The sequence below is a fragment of the Gobius niger genome (assembly GCF_951799975.1).
Source record: "Gobius niger genome assembly, chromosome: 1".
Lineage (NCBI taxonomy): Eukaryota > Metazoa > Chordata > Actinopteri > Gobiiformes > Gobiidae > Gobius > Gobius niger.
This window is the reverse complement of record NC_136852.1, coordinates 31,700,286-31,724,578: the sequence shown is the minus strand read 5'-3', so window position 1 is coordinate 31,724,578 and position 24,293 is coordinate 31,700,286. Positions and strand designations below refer to the sequence as shown.

General features: G+C 43.2%; 1 protein-coding gene across 3 annotated transcripts in view; it reads left to right on the top strand.

Annotated features, from left to right (window-relative positions):
* bcas3 (BCAS3 microtubule associated cell migration factor) overlaps positions 1-24,293 on the top strand; it is a 463,665-nt gene that overhangs the window by 252,341 nt on the left and 187,031 nt on the right. The window contains exon 24 of one of the 3 annotated variants that reach the window (XM_079559237.1): positions 12,079-12,414. The exons of the other annotated variants lie outside the window; for them this stretch is intronic. Within the exon in view, the coding sequence (XP_079415363.1) occupies positions 12,079-12,089 (11 nt within the window). The 3' untranslated portion in view covers positions 12,090-12,414. Of the gene's footprint in view, positions 1-12,078; positions 12,415-24,293 lie in introns of those variants that run through there. 3 annotated transcript variants of the gene reach the window in all.

The following is a 24,293-nucleotide window of genomic DNA, read 5'->3' as shown; positions in this document are numbered from 1 at the left end:
ACTGTTTTAAATAAGACTGGTCTCTCTTTCAGTAATGCACATGGTTTCAACACGGCCCATAATTCCGGGATTAAGTGGAGTGAGATCGCTGACCCTGTAATCTGCAGAGAGCACCGTCGCGCTCTGACACCTCCGAATGTGCCTCTCGATACGGAAAAGTGTCTCTTCAGACGAAGTGTCCGGCCCACCGTAAACTGGGATTAGAGCCGGGATTTCCCATAATCTCTGCATCCAGGGTCCATAAAGAGTGTTTTATGGAGCTATATGATGGACAATAGATATAATATACATTAGGGACAAATCTGAAGATAATCTGCTGTCGCTGTGGAGATTGTTCCTGGAAATGGCACGTTGTCATCGATCCTTATTGTAGTGAAATGAAAGGCGTCGTGGGTGCAGATACTGAATTCATGAGCCATCTTTTCAAGACCATTCACCTAGGAATAAGCTGAGAAGTTTGAGGAAGAACACTTTAACATTGGCTACCTAAATAGTTTGCCTTGCTTGCCGCTGCTGTTCAAATTGCAGTTTGTATTTTGACTAAGACAAAACTTCTTAAGGATCTGTCGTCATACCTGGTAGTCTAAGTGTTGCTGGTGTTTCGACACTCATCCAAGAAGCTTCATCAGCGACTAATGATCCTCTTTATCTACGGGCTATACTGTTCTTCATCACGGGTTGCTTTCATTCCCATAACCGCCACTGAATATCGCTTTGCCTGCATCTATCTAAACTTTGAGAGGTCGTTCAGCGTCGCTGGAATGTTTTGGGTTTTGCAACAGCTTCAGTTGGAATCCTGACAAACCGACATCCCAGTGCCTTGTACCGTGAATAAACAGTTTGAATGCGGTGTTTAAATGTGATTTGTAAGGGTAAATATACGGTAAAGTGTCTCTGATGCAACCTGCTGCTGCTTTGTCAAAGTCTTTTGGAGAAAGTGGGAGCGCCGTGGTCAGGCAAAGCAGACTAGAGAAGACGTCCTTTTCTTGTATTGCAGTATTTACTATGAAGCAGTAAGGCTTAAGAATGCTTATCTGGAAGCGTAAATCACCAAATTCAACTTGTATATGTTCGTTTGAATCCATTCTGGACACCTCTAACCCTGCCCAGGCTTCTATCCCTTCCCCTCTCTCCTTAAAAGAAACCGTGTTAGGGACTTATCAAATCCCACTCAGCCAATCCCGTTTGTTTGTTGTGCGTGTTGTCGGGCAGATCATAACAGCCAACGTGACTTTCTTTGCCAGGCAGAACAAACCTCCTGACCTCTCTCTGCCTCCCCACTTCAGAAGACGGCGGATTCGTGCCGCTGGTGTGTGCGAGTGTTTTCTCTCCCCGTGCGCAGTCGTTTCATTTGGGTCTGACTTATGAAGTGTTAGCGAGCCCTTTTAGCCTAACCTCTTTGGCAGCGGTCGGCGGCCATATTACGGAGGTTACGAGGGCCTTTCCAGTCGCCTGTTTTGTGGCGTGTTTCTCCCTCTCTCTCTCTCGGTCACGCTCTTTACGCTGTGGCCAAATTTAATCAAAAGTCCTAATGATTCGTGTGGGGGATGTTCCTGTTTTTGCGAGGCAGGGCACAGACGGGACAGAGGGGAGAGAGGGAAAACAGAAAGGGAACGAGCAGAAGCAGTTACAAGAAAGCAATGTGTCCCTGTGTAATGCATTTCAAAATCATCTCAAAATGAGATCTGGTGCTGTGTTTTGAACCACTCGCGCATCTTTGAGTATTCTCTGAATCTTTCCCATCGCTTACTAAGCTTAATCCTTTCATCGCGGAGTAAAAGCACTCGCCACAGACGATTCATAGATATAAACAAGAGATGTGTTTGACTTAATTGCAAAAAGTAGAGTACCTGCTCTTTAAAGCATCTGTATCATGCTATTTTAGCCATCCCAAAGTAAAGTATAGGCATTTATATGATATATTGTACCTCTACCACTATGGAGCACTATTTTTTGTGAGAAATATAACGACTTTCTGGGGGTATTTTGACAACACGGAAGACACAACGCTTCGATTCAGTTAACTCTGCCCCCTCTCTCCGAGCTAATTCGCATCATTAGCAGTAAAAGAAATATACAACTTCTGGCGAGTGGCCTCTTCTTTAGGAAGATTGAATAAAGTCCTCGCAGTCAAACTCGCATTTTCGCCACATTATCGTTAGGTAAGAAAAAAGAACAGGCGTATCCAGAGTAGGTTAGAAAGAGCTCCTTCTTCACAGCTTTCGGTGCAAACATGACATCTGGTGCATTTGTTTTTGCTAAAGGGGCAGCGTGGACACGTCGAGAACTTCCTTTTTTAATTTCTTACAACAGAAATAATAAAAAAGCTGGTTTATGAATTAAAATCAGGCTGTAAGGCATTACAGATGTCGGGCTCTTCCTGTTTGACACTATAACGTAAAAAACGTCAGAGTGTCACAGGGGTTTTCCAGCAGAGGGCGGAGCAGCTGCAGAGAGCAGGATTCAGGAGGATTGCTGAGAACTGCGTGAATGAAGTAAAAAAAAACACTAGAAATAGCATTACAACATGGTAAAAAGCTCCAAAAAAGTTTATATGCTGTAGGAACTTTAAGTACATTTAAGTCTATTACATTTGATTCCAAAAGGCAGTGACATTGCTCTACTTCTTTACTCTCACCTTTTTGTACAAAAGTCTGTTTTATACAGTTTCCCGCTATGTCAAATGAACTTTTAAATATTGAAATATTCTGCCATTTCTCTGTTCACTGGTTGCATGTGATTGCCTTTTTTTCATTTGGTACAGTTATATAACATATTTTCGAGACACAGAGAAAAGTAATCAACCAAACAGAAACTACTTGGAGAAAGATGTTTTGCTTTGTTTGTCCCGAGCTCATTGTCATAATGAGGTCAATCTCCTGCATGTTTATCTCTGTTACACGACACTGACGGATTATTCTGATCTGATGACACTTTCACCTCCACACTGGTGCTAATGTCGCTAATGCCTAAGCACTTTGTCTTCCACTGGCAGGGCATTATAGTCTTTAGAGTGGTGTATTGTTAGTGTGTGATGGCTGACTGATGAAGCAATCGCAGAAAGAATCCACATGTCACTATTTCTATTTTTCTCATTGTGCTTTTAAACAATGTTAAGACTGGCAAATGTGGGGTTTGTAAGTGGCCTTCAGAGTTACAATTTCCTGTATAGTAAAGCAGTCCGAGCATAGATGCAGGTGAGAGTTGGAATGTAGATTGACCAGTAAATCGAGACCTTTGCTTTTCAAATGGCAGCAATTTACGGAGAAACAACAATGACTGGGGACACACTGGCTCCGTGTTTAAAACATTACGTTGGATGTAAATACTTGACTGCAGGATATGTCACCATAAAAACTGAACGTTAAAAAGTGTACTAAACACAGGCTGATTATTTTTTGAGCGGCTCGTTGAAAATCTTGTTGCTGTTTAAATTTTCATTTCACGTTAGCTGTTACCTTCACGACACAAACACCTGCAGTGATGAGCAGGAAGTTTCCTCTGGTGAATTCTTTGCTCCTGACGCAATGTTTTGAACATGAGGCTGTGACTGTAACTCCATGTCTGCCAGGTAATCTTGAGCTATGTATTCTTTTGGACTGGACATCGCTACTGACTTAAAGGGACTTTACAGGGGTTAAAAATTATAAAATGATGTATTTTCCTCCCCCTGAGCTCAGACCTGTTCACAACTGCCTCTAAAATCATGGACTGTCTCTCAAAAATGTGTTAATTCGGGTCCGAAGTGCCGTCATGCACGAGCTTAATATAGAACTGCAGTTACGCGTAAGCCCTGAGGTGGCAGTAGTGAGTATAAAAAAAAAGTCAACTTCCATCTAGTCCCTTTAACGGAAAATAACCGGACAGGAGGAGCCACTCTGAGTCACGTGTCGATTGTCATTTACTCGACTGTTTTTAGTGGGCTGTTGGTTCGGGTTCACTCGATTGTATTTCGATTACCAGCAACATCTATCCTTTTACATGCAGCACTTTGGAAATGTTTTTCAGATGAATGTGCAACAGAAATGAAGTGGATTGGCTCTACTTTTAGTTTTTGTGCTCTCAGTGCATGGTCCTACTGTGCTCGGGTGATTTATTTTGGTAAATCTTTCAAACTTGAGGAAAAGGTCCTTTGGGATCACTCACATTAACAGACAGTTAACTTTACATTGTCCTATTTACTGTTCTGTTTTATTGCTTTAATGTTTGTTGCAGCCCTGTGATCAACTCCTGTTGTGATATTGGGCCATACAAAACCATTGATTGATTGATTGATTGATTGAGTTCACAGTAAATGTAGGCAACATGATCAGAGATAGGCAAGGCTTAATAAACTGATCATGTATTATTCGAATGACCATATACAGTTTGGAATATTCCGTTTAATTAGTAGTTTCTCACTTGTAGACCAGACGGGCCCTGCGGGTTGGTTCGGGTCAGGTTAGGAAACAAAAGGCCGGCCGACACGTCTCAGTCTGACGTCTTCACTTGGCCTGGCCCGCACACCATGCCTCCATGTGCTGCCCATGCGCTGCCCGTCTCCTCCGCTGCTAACGCTAACATCGCTTCACACATGACGTGCTCCACCTCTCCCCTCCATCTGCCCGGCTGTGGCGTGGCTGTCGGTCGATCCGTGTGGAGTGGTGTGGGGGGGAGCATATGGCCATGTCCCGGGGAGCAGGCACAGAAAGAAACAGCAGAGCCTGGCACACATTTTCAACAGGAGACACTTTGATGTGGCATCAGCACATCCTAAAGATCCTTCATATTGTGGAGGAGGAGTCGCAGAATCGTATGGTACAAATGTTCAACAATGGAGTTCAGGTTTGTTCTATCTCATGTACAGTATATCAAAATGAAACCCAAAAAGTAGTTAAACAGGAAATGAACAATATTTGACCTTAATTATAGTCATTTTTAGTACAAAATCTGCGAGTGGAATAAGTATTTTTGCACTTAAAGGAACAGGCCACCATTTTTACATACTGAGATATGTTCTTACCTGAGCTTAGACGAGTTGACACGTACCTGTCTGATCTTTGTGCAATAGGAATCTGTTGAGAGAGACTAAATGCGAGCAACATCTTTGGTCGTTTTGTGCGACTGAGGGCACGCACAAAGACCAGACAGGTACGCATCAACTCGTCTAAGCTCAGGCAAGAACATATCTCAGTATGTAAAAATGGTGGCCTGTTCCTTTAAGTGTAAAAATACTAGTTCCACTTGCTGATTTTTAACTTACCGACTCAAATCAAGGGTAAATATGCCGATTTCGAGACAATTGAACTTTTGTCGGACAGTCTTCTCCCTGAAGTATCACCGTGCCGCCCTGCGCCCTGAAAGCTGTGAAACACACGTATATGAATACATTCTCGCAAGGAATCAGCGTTGTAGTTTTCCCCATCAGCTGATTTGTTTTACACCGAGCCTCCCCCATGTTCTTCCCGTTCCACACTTTCCTGGCTCGTGTCGCCTTTTTTCTCCACATCTGTTTGACACATCAGCCGTTCGTACCCCCCCACAATAGCACAGTTACGATGCATGCTCTTAAAGTGGGGTGGGGGGGGGGGGCTGACTTAACCTTCGCCCGTACAGGATCACATGGACCTCCATAACTGATTCACAAAGGAGCTTTAGCTTTCACCTGGACATAGAGGAAGATTCTTTGCGACACGTTTGGTAATGGCTGCTTTAAAGGGACTATAGAGGTTAAAAAATTTCCCCCTACATGTGCCAGCCATGTCCTAATGTGTAGAATGACCTCAGACCTGTTCACAACTGTCTCTAAAATCCTGCACTGTCACTCAAAAATGTTAATTCAGGTCCGAAGTGCCGTCATGCACGAGCTTAATATAGAAGCTGCAGTTACATGTATGACCTGAGGTGGCAGGAGTGAGTATAAAATGGTCAACTTGCATCTAGTCTCTTTAACAAGTCGATTTTGCATAATAGTCCTGAACAGACTATAGTAAGTCGAGACCAAAGTAAAGCCAGATCTCGTTTGAAGCTTTGTTCAGAATAATTTCGAATCATTAGCCTGAATTCTTTAGCTTTGAGCCCCCAAGTACAGTATAGGTTAATTTAGACTTTTGTCAGATGTTTCTATCTTGTGGTAAGACTGAATAAATTCTGATTTCGACCCAAAGATACACACACTTTTTGTTGTTGTTTTTCCCTCATATTTAAGATTCAATGATTTGTTTTCCTACATGAATCTAAAGCCCACCATAAGTAACAATATTGTTCAAATAGTATCTCCTCCTCTCTGCCCATGCCTGCCACATTTCCCCGCCTCCTCCATTAGCCGCGCGTCTGTCAGCTGTAGAACACGGTTCAAAAGCCGGTCAGCGCCGCTTTATTCCTTTTTAATTGACTTAAGATGGGCCCAAACAAGACCGCGGCTGCCGTAGCACACGGGACCCATTAGCATCGCACACAACACAAGCTAGCAGCGCACAACATGCCCCTGCGCTAATGAAGCCGCGGCGTAGCGCGACACACCGCTAATGCGCCCGTGCGCCTCGTGTTTTTACAGCGTGTTAGCTAGCCCCGCGTCGGGACAAACGGGCGGGCCGGACTTTCCCACTCGCTCTCATTCATGATTTGTGTTAGCGCCGCGTACGGGGCTGCGCTCTGGAGTTTAGGCCCGTGAGTCAAAACAATGTCGCGCAGTTCAAAGGGGGGAGGAAAAAGGCAGCTCTGGTGAGGTTAGCGTTGGACGTGATTCACTGTAGATTTACTGCGGAGGGTTTTTTTTTTTGGCCCCGCTTTCACAGACTTGGCGCCTGCAGCCTCTGTAGAGCGTTATAGGCCAATATTTTATAAAGACGACATACAACATGCAATATAGGCCCGAGTTTCTGCTGAGGACGGTCCAGTGTACACTCACCGGGAATCCAAACGTCTACAAGAGCAAACGTAAACCCCAAATGTGCTCCTGATGATCAGCTACATGACAATAACGCTACTTTGGCAGTATTTGGAAGAGGATCTAGTGTATTTAGATCTCTTTGTTGACAAGTCAGGCCTGAGGAGAGACAAGCTCGCTGATTAAAAAACACTAATGAAATAACACTTGTGTGATTGACTGGTTACACATTATGGCTTTAAGTTTCCACAATACTTTATTCAAGCTCAGGGGCGGACTGGGACTGAAAAACAGCCCTGGACTCTGAGCAGCCTGGCCCAAATTAGCGTAAATGTGACACTTCCACAAAGACATATTTTAACCTCTTACCACCCGCCTAAACCAACCATTCTGTCCTCTTTTGAAAGCTAAGACCCACAAAACTGACCTTTTTCCTCGCGCTGTTGCTGTGTTATGTCACCTTTTGTATGTTTTTTTTTTCATTTTTGTCACATTTTTGTTGAATTTTTGTCACATTTTTGTCACATTTTTGTTGAATTTTTGTCACATTTTTGTTCAATTTTTGTCACATTTTTGTTGAGTTTTTGTCACATTTTTGTTGAGTTTTTGTCACATTTTTGTTTAATTTTTGTTCAATTTTTGTTGAGTTTTTGTTACATTTTTGTTGAATTTTTGTTGAATTTTTGTCACATTTTTGTTGAATTTTTGTCACATTTTTGTTGAGTTTTTGTCACATTTTTGTTCAGTTTTTGTCACATTTTTGTCACATCTTTGTTGAATATTAAACATTTTTTTCTATCATTTTTTTGTTGTGTTTTTGTGTCCGTGTTTTCATCATGTTTTCATCCTCTTTTTCTCGCCATTTTGATGCTTTTCTTTTTAGCTTTTAGATTTGGGTAAAGCTCGGTTGAGGTGGGACTGGTGGCCCTTCTGTGCTCTTCCAGAACGGACATATGGCCAGTCCGCCCCTGTTCAAGCTCTTTGGTACCCTTGTAACATAAGAAAAAACAACTTGTTCCAAGTGTTTTTTTTGCCTTCACGATTTTGGAGAATTTGAATCAAAGGAGCCTGTCAGAGATCAGCTTAGATAATCTGAGTTTTCTTCATAAAGAGCTTTATGAAAAAAGTATTTTGAACGGCTCTTTGAAAAGAACGACTCCTAAAGAAATCATTCATCATCACTATGATCCTGCTGTCCACCCATGGAGCACCTAGAAGTGATGTCAGAGCCTGGTTTAAGGGATCTTACTGTTACTTGTTGCCTAAATGATTATAAATGATGAGAAGTTTACCAATGCATTAAACTCATTTACTTTTAGCATTTTTTGCCATCATTTCTATCAGCGAAGGAGCAATAATGAAATTTCAATGTCTTCCTTGGGGCTAAAGAGAGTCACACCGGCCTCTGCTTGAGACCCATTTATGCAGAACAAGCCCAGCATTCAGCGTGGTGAAAAACACCGTCCCAGACATTTATCTGTCACTAATGATATCTGCGGTGATTTATTACTGCCATTAAACAAACTTGTGAGTCCAATTTGGACAAACACGCAGGAGGCACGGAGACACTTTTCCCATGAGCAGGCCGTCTCAGAGCCAGGCATGCCAACAACTGCTGGTCCATGGGTGTCCACTGGCTGTGTTGTGTTTCTACTTCAGATCGCAGGTCCAGGTAACCTTGTGTGTGTCCAGATTGAGATGGTTTGGACATAGAAGGGGCACGGGTAGAAGACTGAAGAGGAGTTTTAGAGATGGCTTTCATGGTTTGTCATTTTGTATGTTTTGTTTCCCCACAGATACACAAGGGTCATTCTGTGTGGTTTCACCCACAGCCTCCCAGGTCACCCTCTTGGATTTGGATGAAACTTTTTTTCTGAGTTCCTCCACTTGTGTAATGAACTCCCAGTAGTTTTTTTTATAGACTATTTACAAAACAGGGAGTTGTAACCACCTTTTCTGCTTTTCCGAGCACCTTTAAAGAGCTGTAGGGCTGCAACTAACGATTATTCTGTAATCGATTAATCTATCGACTATTTTTACGATTAATCGATTAGTCGCTTGTCTATGAATGGTGTAGGAAAATTTTATTTTTTCTATTTTTTATCACATAAAGCTAAAGTGGAGCCACATGAGGACGTGTTGATGGAGTAAACGTAAAGTAAATGTTTGTTGGAGGCTCTTGGTGCTAATTCTGCTTCTGAGTGGATAAGACACAAACAGATATTCATGAAATTTACAATGTACAAAGGGTACTACATACACTTGCTATAAAAATAAAGTAGGTTTTCATCAAAAATACTAAATTTTCATGTAATTTTTGCTCTATTTGAGTCTGTGTGAACCAGAAAACGATTAATCGATTACTAAAATAGTTGTCGACTATTTCAATAATCGATTAGTCGTCGATTAATCGATTAGTTGTTTCAGCCCTAAAGAGCTGTAATGGAAACATGTACAGGGCTAAGCTGTTGTCTGTGTCATGTATGCTAAAGACATTTCCAGGAGCAATCATCAAAAATGTTCTAGATTTAATTTTTTTTTTTTTTTTTGGTAAAGTTTGTAGGCTGCTAAAAATGGCAATTTTGAATTTCTGATTTTCTCCCCCCAAAATGTCAGTGGCTCTGCAAAAGAAGTGTATTGAGTGATTGTCTTCATATTCTAGGTTTTAGTTTATTTGGATTAACGCTCAAAAAGCTCAAAAATGGCCCTCTAGGCTATACAGGATTGAGGCACTTCACATTGTTTTCACAGATAGAAGCCAGATCGGTCTGTCAGCAGTCAGAAAATTGGCTTCATGGTTAAAAAATATGTTGAATGTTACTCGTTTTTTTGCATTAAACAAGTGCATTTCTAACCATCTACTCATTGTTAAAATAAAAGAGACAACATTTATAACGACAGAAATGCATATTTATGTACACAGACCAATATGAACATTTTAGTTTGACATGTAGATACATTTGTTTACCTCAAAAACGCAGCAGATTTGTCTTTCTGTTTGAAAACTTACTAGCTTCATTATACTATCTGAAAGGAATGTTCAGTGCCAACATATTTCTTGAGATTACACATTTTTGAACATTTCTGTGATTTTTCTTCAACGCCTTCTGCAGCCTGTACCGTCTGCCAGTATGGTGGATCATCATAGGTGCGTCCACAGCACAAAGCACAAGCTGAAATGGCCCAACACTGGTCTTGGTGGTTTTCTGGGGGCCAGGAAAAAAATGTTTTCTCTTTCTAGTTTCATGATGTTTACAAATCCATCCTTTTCTTCATCATTTCTTTGCATTATGCTGCCAGTGTGTGTGAGCACCATAAACACAGGCTGGTGCTGATCATGGCCAGCTTCAGGTTCTGCTTGAGGAAGTGTGCACACACTAGTGCCCTGCAAGCCAACTGAAGAGGACTGCTGTTGCATATTGTCCTTGGTGAGATAAAAGAAATGAACTCCTTCCATATTTGCACTTGTGCTTTTCTGAGTAGGACCATCTTTGTGAAGCTTTAACTCAAAGACCCTTTATCAGATCGACATCCTGCTTCTACTGCAGCAAGGTAATATTCTAGTAAACTAAAACCTAGAATATGATCACTCAATACATTTCTTTTGTAGAGCCCCTGACATTTTGAGGGGGAAAAAAAATCCTTTTTAGCAGCCTATAAATCCAAAAGTTTACAATCTAGTACATTTCTACATGATTGTTCCTGGAACTATGTTTAGTAGACATGACACAGACCACAGCTTAGCTCTATTCATGTTTCCATTGCTGAGCTACAGCTCTTTAAAGCACCCAGGAGCAGAAAAGGTGGTTAGAACAACAACAAAAGTTACTGTACCGAGTGTTCATTAATGTGCACTGTCAATAATAAAGTAAAGTAACACCCTGTTTTGTAAATTGTCCAATGTAGTTGGAGTTAGATCAAATCACTTTGCATGTGTTCATTAGACATGCAGAGGAACTCAGAAAAAAAAAAGTTTCATCCAAATCTGAGAGGGTCACCTGGGAAGATTCTGTGAATGTGGGTGATTTTGAATGATCACCAGCAGCAAGAGCAAAACAAATGAACCGTTAAGACTAATTTAAATGCATTAATAGTAGAAATGGTGCATAACCTTACCCTTTATTATAACAACAGTATTTTTACATTAGGTTTCTTGAGATCATTTATGAGTCTCCTATGGCCTGTCCAATAAAGCTGTACATCTCCTGTTGGATCTTCAGCTGATGTGAACAGGCCATGACAGGGGTGGGAAGGCTCTTTTCTGAAGGAGACTGCCCTGCTTGTGTGGGAATGAGAGAAGAGTTTCAACAGTAATGGCTGAATACTTTGAAATGAAAGAACAAACTAACTGAGCTTTCACAAAAGTCCACTCCAAAATGGTCATTGTTGTCCAACCATACCTCATAGAATTTGTTACTACCAAACATTATCTCGTCCTCTGCCAGATAAATCAGGGGAGCACAGCCTGTTTTAGAAGTTTCTAGCCGAGACAAAAAAATGAGGAGTGTTTGCTAGCTTGTAAGCCGAGACCCGTTTACCATCCGTCTTGTCGTTTGCCAGGAGTTTGATGAGCTGTCGTTTCTGGACATCGTCACAAAGAAGCTGTTTCTGCCGCAGGAATATCCACATTTACTTTAGTGCTACAGTAAGCATTTAGTTGCCTTGATATTTCAGCCACGGGTGATTTGGTTTTGCCACTGCACTGATAGCACACGGGAGAACCGTAACAACCGGGGGAGACAGAGCCACTGCAGTCATTATCGCTCACATTTTTTCAGTACAAACTAATGTAAGAAGGACTAAGCACTTGGAGCCTGAACATGACAGGGCTTTAGCAAAAGGTCAATAGTTTTAAAATGAAACTTTGAAGAGTATAGAGTGAGCATCATCCCGTTGTGTATGTTTTAAGTTCTGTGGGAAACCGGAGCACTCGGAGGACCCTCACTCAGACACAAGGAGAACATGAGGACTCCACACAGGAAGGCCGTGAATCAAACCGAGGGCCTTCTTAACCACTCAGCCACCTGATAATCACTGTTTGTCAGGCTTCCTCCATCGATCCAGCCCCACTGTACCCATCACCTGCCTGCTTCACGCTCACCTCCATCGTCTGAGTGTTGCATGCTCAAGAAAAATCAGAACAAAGTTTTCAGTTTGACACGTGGCCAAAGTTAAACCCAGGCTTCTTCTGTCTGATTTGTGTATTGCAGGTTTCCCCTAAAGCCACTGACCAACGCGCTTCACAGCTCTATGGCATTTCCACCGATGACTTTCTGTTGCTTTTTCTTTGCGAGCATGTTCCACTCATTCACTCACCTCCTCCCTCCCTCCTCCCTCCATCTCCTCACATTGTTTTCCCATTGGCTGACCGAAGAGGAGGAGGAGGAGGATGGGATGATGAAGACGAGAGCCCTCTGCCCGCCGCTCTTCTTGTCTGTGTGTGGAGCGATGTGGGACTTTGAACCATGTTACAGTGTCATATCCCAGGACCTCAGTGCAGCCTGGGGCTTTTCGGGTTTCAGAGCGGCTCACACTGATGGTGCGCTGGTTTATTTCACAAACTGTGTATTTACAGTTTGCATACCCTGGCATACCCCATAATGTAAACAGAAAGTACCAAAATGACCCTGATCCAGAGTTTACATACTCCTGTTCTGTGAGTTCCCCTTTAGCATCCATGACAGCGTGAGTGGTTTGTGGTTGTGGAGAAGGTTCTGTTTTAATCTAATGGTAAAGCGGCCCATTCTTCTTCATCATAAACTTTTGACCCGGGTCATTATTGGTACTTTTTTTTTTCATTGTGATTTAAAAAGAGCAAACTCTGTTTTTTCAACACAAATGTCTTCACACAACCACTAACTATGAGTGTCTTTGTGTTTCATATTCTTTCATATTCTTATTAAGTCAAAAAAATCTAAAATTCTGCCAGGGTGTGTAAACTTTTGAGCACAACTGTGTCGTGTAATTAAAAGCAAAACATTTGCTCATATATTGTAAACCTGAGTTTAAAGAGTAACCTCATTTTAACGATGCTCCATGTGGTGAAACTGAAAGCTAACTTTGACAGGTCAATCCTGCTCGTACAACAGAACAAGAGGAAAAGTGTCTGTGATAATAAATACTAACAAACATTAGAATTGTGGCTCTCAGACCATTTTTTTTTGGCCTCAAGCAAGTTGTTAAAAATGATTAGATTAGAATCAATAAGTGGTTCGTGCTTGTGCTTCACAGCTCGATGGTCCCGGGTTCGATTCCCATGGACGGGCCTTTCTGTGTGGAGTTTGCATGTTCTCCCCGTGTCTGCGTAGGTTTCCTCCGGGCACTCCAGTTTCCCCTACCACTAAAAACATGTACAATAGGGAGCGAGTTTGGGACAACGGATGCAAATTAGCCCAAGGCTACAATCCGGTGTGACGTGTTTACATGCATGTATCATGTATGTTCATCAACGTGCACTGTCCTGACCAAACAAATAAATAAGAACAATTCACATCTGAGACTCGGGCAGTTGTCTGTCCTAAACTTTGGATCTATCTGCAAAGAAAGTCACCGGAAACCCCTCTTTGTGTGGACTTTTAGTCAAAGCCCCTGCAGGTTTAAGTTTAATTTGATTCTGATGTGTTATTTTATATCTATATTGTTTCATTGATTATGGAAAGCACTTTGGGGCAGTCGTCTCTGTGTTCCAAATGTGCCGTATAAATAAAGTTGAACTTTACCTTGACCCTGATTGCAGTACTTTGACCTACTTGGTTAATTTTTTAATTTTGTTTTTTATTTCAAAACTGGCTATCTAAAGATTGTATTTAGTTTAATCATTTTTATAAAATAAAAAAAACAGCAGTAAAAGCTTCTAACCCTCACACCAGTTTGAGGACCTCATGTTGGATATATTTCATGATACATCCCTGAGTGAATTGTACAATAGTCTAAACCATGACGTTTAGTTGACTTGTTGCTGTTAAGAAAGTTGTCCTTTGCGTAAAACCCTTTGAGGAGCAGTGCATCCCCCTGAAGGAAACTAACAGCTCTGCCGCTGTGCTTTCCCGCATAACTTGGTCAGCATCGCACCCTCTCCTGGCGCACATGTCCCGCCTGCCCGCTCCCCTCCTTCGATGGCCCACTCGGCTGCACTTTGTAATCATGTCGTGCGATTATAGCCCTCCTGATTACGGCGGTCAGCTCAAGCACCCGGCGTCCACAGCGCCGGGTCCGCACGTTTGAAGTCTCCCTCGCGCTCCCAAAATTACAGTGGGCCCAAATGAAAGAATCACCGAGGCATTGGGAGGTTTTCGAGGTACAGAAGTGACCCCGCCAAGAACAAGGGAGCGCACTTTGAAACCAGCAAGCCACAGTTTACTGGTAGAAAGGTCAAGTGGGCAACGACGCTGGGGATCCCGGGACCATCTGAGAATGCACTTTTTTTTTTTAAGAAGAGGAGCAAGTTAAAGGCATACTGTGTAACATCTCAACCAGTGAATAGAATAGATACATTTCAATAAAAGCCATTGACATATCCAGGACCTTAATTGTGGAAAGTGCTGCATTTCTCAAGCTCCAATAAGTTTCAAGTTCAAGTTTAATGGTTTTGTATAGCCCAATATCACAACAGAAGTCTCCTCACAGGGCTGCAACAAACATCAAGGCAATAAAACAGAGCAATAAATATGACAATTAAAAGTTCAGGTGAATCCAGGCAAATATAATGTCCAAAGGTAGCGACGAGCGGCGCGGGTGTCCCCCGTCCTTAGACTCTCCAGCACGGCGAGGAAAAACTCAAAAACCCGGCAGGAGAAAAGAGAAACCTTGGGGAGAACCACAGAAGGAGAGATCCACTCCCATGGACGGACAGGCTATAGAGACCCAGGGCCGAAGGATCCCTCAGCAGACGGGCCAAGATCACAGACTGTCCAGTCCTCAGATTCCAGAATGCAGGGTTCCTCCGTTCACCCAGGTTCCTCCATTCGATCTAGACAGGCACTCCCGAGGGGAGTGGGACAGGAGACACCATGTGAATAGTGATGAACAGACTACAGATAAATTAAGTATTGTATCATGATAAAACAATAAAGGCAATAAAGGCCCTGCTCCCTATAAACCTGAATAATCATACTCATGGATTTAATATGACAAAGTAGACGACTGCCACAATCTGAACAAACTCCGTGAAAGGTGAAAGTTCAACAGACATTTCCCGACAGAGTGTGCCCGGTTTTGTGAGTTCACCCGCTGAGTCCCTGCACTTTCACATGCGCGTACAAGACTGAGCCAGGACCCGTCATTTGACATAAACAACTCCTCATCCATGTTCTCTCCGCTCCCAGCTGTGAACTCGCCCGATTCCAGCCCAACGACGTGACTCGCGGTGGGGCATGCCCCCCCCCCCCCCCCCCCCCCCTCATACATTCTGCATTAGCAAAACATGTCGTTTTCTCATCGACACAGCCCATTGGCACCTGCGGCGACTTCGCTGACAACAAAGGCATCTATTATTCAGCGTCCCCCCACACGGGACGCTGCCTGCCAGCCCCGTCACTTTTGGCAAACTCGGGGCAATAATGAGCAGCTTTCAGAGAACTGACTCTGGTTTCCCCTACCACTGAAAATATGTACATCAGGGATCCCTTTAAAATCTCAGCGGGGCTTTCCTGGTTCCCAGACCCCCCAAAAAGTCGGCACAAAGATAAAAGGCCGCACGCTCACAGGTCACAGCCACTGCGCAAAGCCTTCTCCATCTCACGCTCCCTGAACCACTCTTTCACAATGTGATCTCTATGAATCCTGGCTTTGTCATCTTACTTAGAATATGCCCACGCCATCAGGGAAGAAGACATACATTAATGGAGTAACCTGGTCATTCAGGACGTTCAGGTCATTATCGTAGTGTTGCTGAACCTAGAACAATTAGCTGACCTCTTAACTCCCATCTGAACGGAGCCAGTTTGGCTTTAGCCTGATCAAAAAGCTTTTTGGGAAAAAAAGCACCAAAACAGCCACAAAAAATTAGAAGAAAACAAGGATGTAAACGCAACAAAAATATGACAAAAATGCGATAAAAAACGCAACTAAAAAGTGACAAAATTTCAACAAAAAACAATTCAACAAAAATGTGACAAAAATTCAACAAAGGTGTGACAAAAATGTGACAAAAAACGCAACTAAAAAGTGACAAAATTTCAACAAAAATGTGACAAAAATTCAACAAAGTTGTGACAAAAAGTCAACAATAAAATGACAAAAACGTGAGGAAAAAGATCAGTTTTGTGGGTCTTAGCTTTCAACTGAGGTGTTACACAGGCCTATAGCCAAAGAGGACATCATGCATTCGGTTTAGGCGGGTGTTAAGAGGTTAAACCAAGGTGGCAGGTTTGTTTTTGTTTTGTTTTTTAGTCAAGTGGTGTACATACGTAAAACGTCACATTACTCTTACAAGGTCATGTTCACATGATCACACATGATTACAGGGCTCTGTCTGAACGGTGAAGGCGGGAGCGCTTCATGATGGATTCTCGTACGTTTGTAAACTCACAAATACCTTTGAGCGTTCAGCTTGCTGGCGAGGTCACAAAAGAAGTGTGAATGTTTTTCTGTTTTTCTACTTTTCCATTACACTCGTTTTTGGATCCAGCACACATGGTTTAGAATGTGTGGATGTGCGTGTCTGTCCCTACAAACTCTCGGTGCAGTTAACGGCCTTTTTGCGTCTTATCAATCAGAAAAAACCTTCCGTATTTGCCTGAATGTTTGTCTGTTTTGAACTTTCCCACAGCTCGATCTTTCGGCGCGGCGGAGAAAAAGCACCTGATATTTGAGTTGAGTTCCCAAACTTTCTCTCTCTCTCCGCGGACCTTTACCTTCTTCACGCTCCGCGGGGCTTGCCGTGAAATGTGAACTCCGGCACACCGGCGATGTCCCGAAATGTCAGAGTGGTGTGTGTAAAATAAACATGGGCGGGAGAGGGGGCCACAAATATCAATAAACAGCGGCTCTTCCGTCTCAGAAGCTTCCTCCGTGATTTGATTAGGTCCAGGAGCGCGGGTCGGAGCCAGGCCCTTCTCCAGGCGGCTCCTAATGGGAAGGGGAAGTTTGGGGAAGTGCGCGGGGCCAGGGGTATGATGGGGGGGGGGGGGGGGGGGGGGGGGGGGGTTAGCTGCTGCTAACTCTCTCCATCTGGTAGAGCTGGAGAGGATCTCGATGCCGCAGGCGATTCTCTCAACTACATCTTTGGAGCACTTTCTACTTTTGTCTTCTTAGGTGTGCGCTGTATGAGCCTTTTATCTGACCTGTACTTCACTGGGAAAGTCCACTCAGATCTCGCTTTCATGCCTTTTAGAGACTGACACCATCAAATATTGTAAACCTGTTGAAAAGACCATTCAAAAAAAGTGATCACGTGTCACCATGGGCTTGTTTCATTTGCCAAAACCTTTTGAATTAAAGGCACACTGCGTAACATTTTGGACTATACGGTCGCGGCAAAACAAAACGTGCTCCTAATGACCAGCTCAACACAGAAAATGCTGTTACTGCAGTGTGTTATCAAAGAATGGATTTGGATGAGAAACTAACCTGTTTAAATCTCAAATTCTACTGCCTTTTATCACATCTCCATGGAGACGAGCTGGAGACGTACCCACTCCCGGTAAAGTTTACATTCATATCTTAGCAGGGGTGAGCCTCATAAATGTTGGTTTGTACATTTATGAGGTATTTTTTATTGAACGAAAATATCTGCCATAAAATAAAAACTTGTAGTTCAATTTTATTTATTCGGTAGAATTTTACGCGGTGTGGCTTTAAATGAACAGAATTGTAAGTAACATTGTCACTATGATATCAATCTGGAATAGCTTCATTTAAATCATTTTTAAATCGATTTGAAAATTGAGAAAAAGACACTTTTAGGATGTTGTTCCTAAAGTTCAGACTGAATTGGGGAAGATTGCAATAACTCTGCTTCAACCTGACGTAACTTTACTGCTGAAGGATCAGAAATGAAGAGTTTTATCTCTCTGAATAGTCTTCAGACTCTGCTGTGGTCCGTCCAGTCCAGATGTGCAAATAAAAGGGGTTGGACTGAATGTTTTACCTGATGTCACTATGACATTTTTGTGCTGCGTCCCCGGGGGTCTGTTGTGGTTGTGGTTTTTACACTGACAACTAAATGATTTTGAACAGCTTTTCACTAGGTTAGATGTGAGCCTTTTTCTTAACGTATCTTTACTATCACTTCCCCCATCTGGACTGAGGACCACAGCCTGCCCCAGGACTGCAAAGCTCCCTCCCTCTCTTCACTCCTCTGTCCCGCCTCGCTCTCTCTCCAGCTGCTCTGCCACACCAACCTCTGCATTTCCAGTGTCCTCCGGAGCATGTTTTCTCCATCAACAACGGCGTCCACATCCTCCCATCCGCACCAGCTGTTGACCCCGCGGCCCGGGCCGATCTGCTTCTCATTTAGGCGAGCCGGGCTAACACCGCTACCTCAGCTAACGCTACAGGCACCGCGCTCCGCTGCTAGCGCGCCAGCTTTGACGTAGAAGGCGGAGAGGTCAGAGACGAGAGAGAGAGAGGTTCTTGTTCATAGTCAGTTTCCAGTTCCTCGTCCTGTTGCCCTGCTCATGTGTCGGAGCGGCCTGTTGTTTACGCTCAGTTTAGGGCAGAGACACCGCGGGACACTGAGCCTCGGGACCCCAGAGGGCAGGACCTTTAAGAGGAGCAGCAGGTTGAGGGTTAGATTACTGCCCTGCCTATACATTTACATACAACGCTGTGCACGTCAGGAGAGAAACCAAGGGGCTCAGGTAACAGCAGTCACCATTTCCAAATGAAAATCAGCCCTTTGTTTTGTTTACTGGAATCACTCCATTTGAGTAAAGTTATGACGGGGTTTAAGTTTAAGTTTAAGTAGAGGTTTAAGTTTAATGGTTTTGTATAGCCCAATATCACAACAGAAGTCGCCTCACAGGGCTGCACCAAACATTAGGGCAATAAAACAGAGCAATAAATATGACAATTTAAAGTTCCGGTGAATCCAGGCAAATAACTTGCACGGTAGCGCAGCGGTTAACGCCTCCGCTTCACAGCTAGAAGGTCCCGGATTCAATTCCCACCAGGACGGGGCCTTTCTGTGTGGAGTTTGCATGTTCTCCCCGTGTCCGGGTAGGTTTCCTCCGGGTACTCCGGTTTCCCCTACCACTAAAAACATGTACAATAGGTGAATCCTCCAACCAGGTGATTCTGACCATCAGCCTGGCTCCACAACATGGAGATGGGTCCCCGGGCGCGGCACTGCCGTTGACCACTGCTCCTTACGGGTTGCCCCAGCGGCATCGAAGAATGGGTTAAATGCAGAGGACAAATTTCCCTATGGGGACAATAAAGTATACAAACAAACATTATAATGTCCAATAAGCGTCGGCAGCAGGTAGCGACGAGCGGCGTGGGTGTCCCCCGTCCTTAGACTCTCCAGCACGGCGAGGAAAATCTCAAAAACCCGGCAGGAGAAAAGAGAAACCTTGAGGAGAACCACAGAAGGAGAGATCCACTCCCATGGTCGGACAGGCTATAGAGACCCAGGGCTGAAGGATCCCTCAGCTGACGGGCCAAGATTGCAGACCGTCCAGTCCTCAGAGGCGCACCGATCATTTTACCAGTGATAGGTAAAATGCGCCTATCAAACGTATATTTCACATATTTTCTGTCAGTATATTCCTGTGAAAACCCCGAAGTAGTGCCGCTCTAAACCAAGTTCTAAATGTAATTTGTGGCTACACAACAGCTCTGGATGTACTGCTGACTGTACCTCTGTGCCTGAAGGCTCTACTCGTTTCCAGAATGCTGTCTAACTAAACTAAACAACCACGGAGCTGGAGCTAACCGGCTAAGCCAAAAGCATAATGAAGTATCCTCGTATGGGACAGGAGGCCAAGGAGATGATGTGCCATTATTTACCTTTGCATCTACCACATATGCGCTCCCAGGTAATACAGACTCGAGAAGATATGAGCTCTAAACAGCTGTATGATCAGAGACAGGGGTCTTTAGTGCTTTTTAGTGCTGAAATGTAGCTAAATGGTTGCCAGTATGGTTATTTGGCACCTCATGTCGCAGTCTCCCTTCTTCTCTTTCTTCAAATGTTGTCCAAAGTTCCATCCCAAAACCAAAATGCTGCTCCTCTTCCACCGTGTTTTGACCGAGTGCTCCATCTGAAGAAACGACCAAAGTTCATTTTGTATGTTTGTCTTTGTGACTCTTGTGCTGGGTTTATAGATCTGTGATGTAAAGGAGCACAAGGATGTCTGTTTAGATTGTTACGATTTACCACAGTATGGATGATTCTACAGTCGTTTAAAAGACATGACCCGACTCCGCATTAGCGTACGCGACACATGGCTTGTCCTTTGACTTTCTGAAGGACCTCAAGCAGGGAAAAGTCTTGGATTACTGCAGCAGCGCTAACACAAGCTAGCAGGGCATGAGTGATGGCCCCCACACACATGCACATCCACCCACACACATGCACACAGCTCCAGGGGACATGAAGCTGTCGCCTCGGCCGCCTCAACCCGACTCCCCTCCACAAAAGCCCCATTGAGGAACACAAGAGCGGCCCTCACTGGAAAGTTCTCCCATTGTTCCACCGCTCAGGGGCGTCCAAACAACACAAGACAAGTGGAGGGGCTTCACGGCACTTTGTCCCACAGAGAGCAGACACACTTACGGGCCGAGTGACGCACCACTCGGGCACGTTAGGCAAGAGATCTGCAAACCATAGGATTCTTCACGCACTGCTTTCATCTATCTATAAATGTATACCATATCAACCTGCCATTATTCCACTTAATATTATCACCATGTTCGATGTATACAGTTATACAATTGTGTCTTTGAATATTCTCCATGAAATTCCTCCAGAACGTTGTGAACTGGTCACTCAGCGGTGCCAATAAATCACTGACGGACGGCACTAAAGGCGTGTGAAAGGGCGACGCACGCGGCTGAAGGAAAACCATTTGTCGTGGGTAATGGCGAGGTAATGGAGGTCGTCCTGTTGGAGGGGTGAAGGGGTCGGAGGTCGGGGTTTGCGCCTGGAGCGGGGTCACGTGATGTGTGGGGTTTAAATAGACACAGACGCGCATTCATCATCTTTTCACTTCCTCCGACACAAGAAAAAAAAAACAAGCACCGTCTTCACGAGGTCCGCGCTCAGGGCCATCTGCACTTTCAGACTTTCAGATTTCACTCATTTCGGTCAGAAGAGCTCACTTATGCTTTAGCAATGGGTTTATACCCAGTTTAGGCAGGATTTGGGTCTGTTTAGGCTGATTTTAGACTTGTTTTAGACCTGATGTGATCTTGATTAGGGCTACACAATTATAAAGTGATGCAGTGTCCACATCACACAAAGCAACAATGCATCAAAATCCCTGAGGTCTGACTGAGATGTTCTTCAATCCTTGTTCTGGTGCTGATCGGAGATCTTTTTAAGTCTCGTTTTGATGATTTTGATTTGAAAGAACAAATTGCTTACAGTTTTTTGTTTGAATGTTACTATATATAACTCTGTGGTGCTAAACTAATGTTGTAGGGGAAGCGAGGCTGGCCCCTTTTGTTGGGACTCTTTGGTGACTGCAACAGGACGAGACCTTTCTGAGTTTACGTTGGCGAGGCGAGTTTGTTAGACGGTGGTTTGTCAGACGTTCAGTCAGGGCTGGAGAGAACAGACCCAGAGCCGCCGTCTGAAAGTCACAGGGACTCGCACGCTAGTCTGAGCAGCGACTGACTGCGGGGTCACAGGGACTTTATCTCTTTTCTCACAACGTTCTCTCCCATTAAACACCGCAGTGGTCTGAGCAGAGAAAGCATGTGCAGACGTTGATCACAAAAACAGCCTGGAGTCGACCTAAGGCTGAGAGGAGAGTCGCTGTAGGAAAAGCCCTGGTCACAATGAGGGCATTTCTGCCTTTTGTGCGTCTGTCTCAACCTTCAGCCCTATTTCCAATACTCTCAGTGTTGGGGATAATGTATTACAAAAGTAACGAGTTATAAAAATGTATTACTTTTGTCAGTAACTAAGGAATATAATATCTTACTTACACAAAATACAGGAATATCTTAGTCATTACATTTCAAGTAACGAGTTGCAAGAGCATTTAAATGTATGAATGAAAAAATCCCAAATTCCCTCCAAATAATATGTAGCATAACAAGTCAAGGTGGATGCTGGTGTAAATGTCAAAACTGAACTTCAGAGGGGATTACTTTATGGTAACACTTTATTTTACACTACCTTGATACATGCACCTGCCAAATGTAATGTGCTTTAATAACTTGTACCTTTGTAGTATGTGGATATAATATGTGGATCTAACCCATACAACCCATATAACCCAGCCAGTTATTACACTTTGTTACAAAGCACATTACATTTGGCAGGTGCATGTATCAAGGTAGTGTAAAATAAAGTGTTACCCATGAAAGAAGTGAAAGGAAATCTCTGACTGCACTTTTGCTCAGAGGCGTTATTACCATTTTCAATTTATATTTTGTCAAAAGTAACTCAAAAGTAAGTCAAAGTAGTGTAAGTCAGCTACATTTTTAAACAGTAATATGAAATACAAACATGTTACATTTTTTAAAGCTATAATATATTATATTACAATTTTTAGGTAACTTGCCCAACACTGATGCCTATGATGATGTGTTTAATAAAATTGACTAAAACCTTTTGAATATTTGTCGACTGAAACTGGATTAAAACCATTACATATAGAAATGACTAAAATGTAAGAGACTAAAAAAACATTTCCGTCCAAAGAACTATGAGGTCTGTCAAAACCCACTTTGGTTCTTACGCACAGCATTCACCCGCTCCGCCCTATTGTACATGTTTTCAGTGGTAGGGGAAACCTGGAGCACCTGGAGGAAACCTGCACACGCACGAGGAACATGCATCGAGCCCGGGACCTTCTAGTTGTTTAACCCGTGTTTCAGTTCAACACTCCATATTTCAGTCTTCTCCCCCATGGTAATGCCCTGTACCTGTTAAAAATGTGGATTGAATTATGTGTATTTCATATTGTTTTAGTCAATTTGCCCTAAATCTGTCTCCCGTACCCGCTCTGCTCCTTTGGCCCGGACGAAAACAGAGAAACGTTTGGCACTTTAGCCGTCACCTCGCATTATTCTGAACCAGCCTTTTTTTCTGTGAGCGCCCCCCCCCCCCCCCCCCCCCCCTTTGAAACTTTACCCCACAGCCACTCACTCTAATGACAGAAAACAGGCCTAGCGCGCGGGGGTCATTAGCTGTTAGCGACGTAGCATTAGCTCTCGCGCAGCCTCTGCACAATGTCCATTTCAGGGCTGCCAGCTCCGAGATGACAAACACGGAGCTCGCCACATGTTTGAGGAGATCTCAGCCAGTGTCTGTGTCAGTCCCAAGCCCAAATCAATATCTGTGTCAGTCCAAAGCCCAAATAAATATCTGTGTCAGTCCAAAGCCCAAATAAATATATGTGTCAGTCCAAAGCCCAAATAAATATATTCCAATATTCTCTTTCTTAGAGATAGTCTGTAAGTTTGAAAGAGAGGAGGGATAGAGTGAAATAGTAAATCAAATTCCTCCCCTCTTTTTTTTTTTTTACCAGAAAGCCCTTCTTAGTTTACAAAATGGATTTTTGGATTGATTGATTGATTGATTGATTGATTGATTGATTACATTTGTAAAACATTTAAACTGACTCATCACTTAAAGGGGCTGTATCCACTTTTTTACTCATGTAGTTGAGTGAAATCTAAGGCTGCAACTAACGATTATTTTGGTAATCGATTAATCGACCGATTATTTTTACGATTAATCGATTAATCGCTTGGCTGTGAAAGGTGCATGTAAATTGTATTTTTTTCAATTTTTTTATCACATAAAGCTAAAGTGGCGCCGCTTGAGGACACGTGGATGGAGTAAACTTAAAGTAAACATTTGTAGGAGGCTCTTTGTGCTAATTCTGCTTTCTGATTGGACGAGACAAAGACAGATATTTATGAAATTTACGATGTACAAAACACTGCAGACCCTCACTTTAAAAAACAAAGTAGGTTTTCATCCAAAATACATAATTGTCATGTCTTTTTTGCTCAATTTTAGTCTGTGTTCACTAGAAAACGATTAATCGATTACTGGAATAGTTGACAACTATTTTAGTAATCGATTAGTTGTCGATTAATCGATTAGTCGTTTCAGCCCTAGTGAAATCCATTTGCCCCTCACAGTATTTTGGTTTTGCAGACATTTGAGCTGTCTATATATATATATTTAGTAACTCTGAAGCTTAAAGGGACTATACGGAGTTTAAAAATGTTAAAATGATGTATTTTCCTCCCCCTACATGTTCCAGCCATGTCCTAATGTGTAGAATGAGCCCAGACC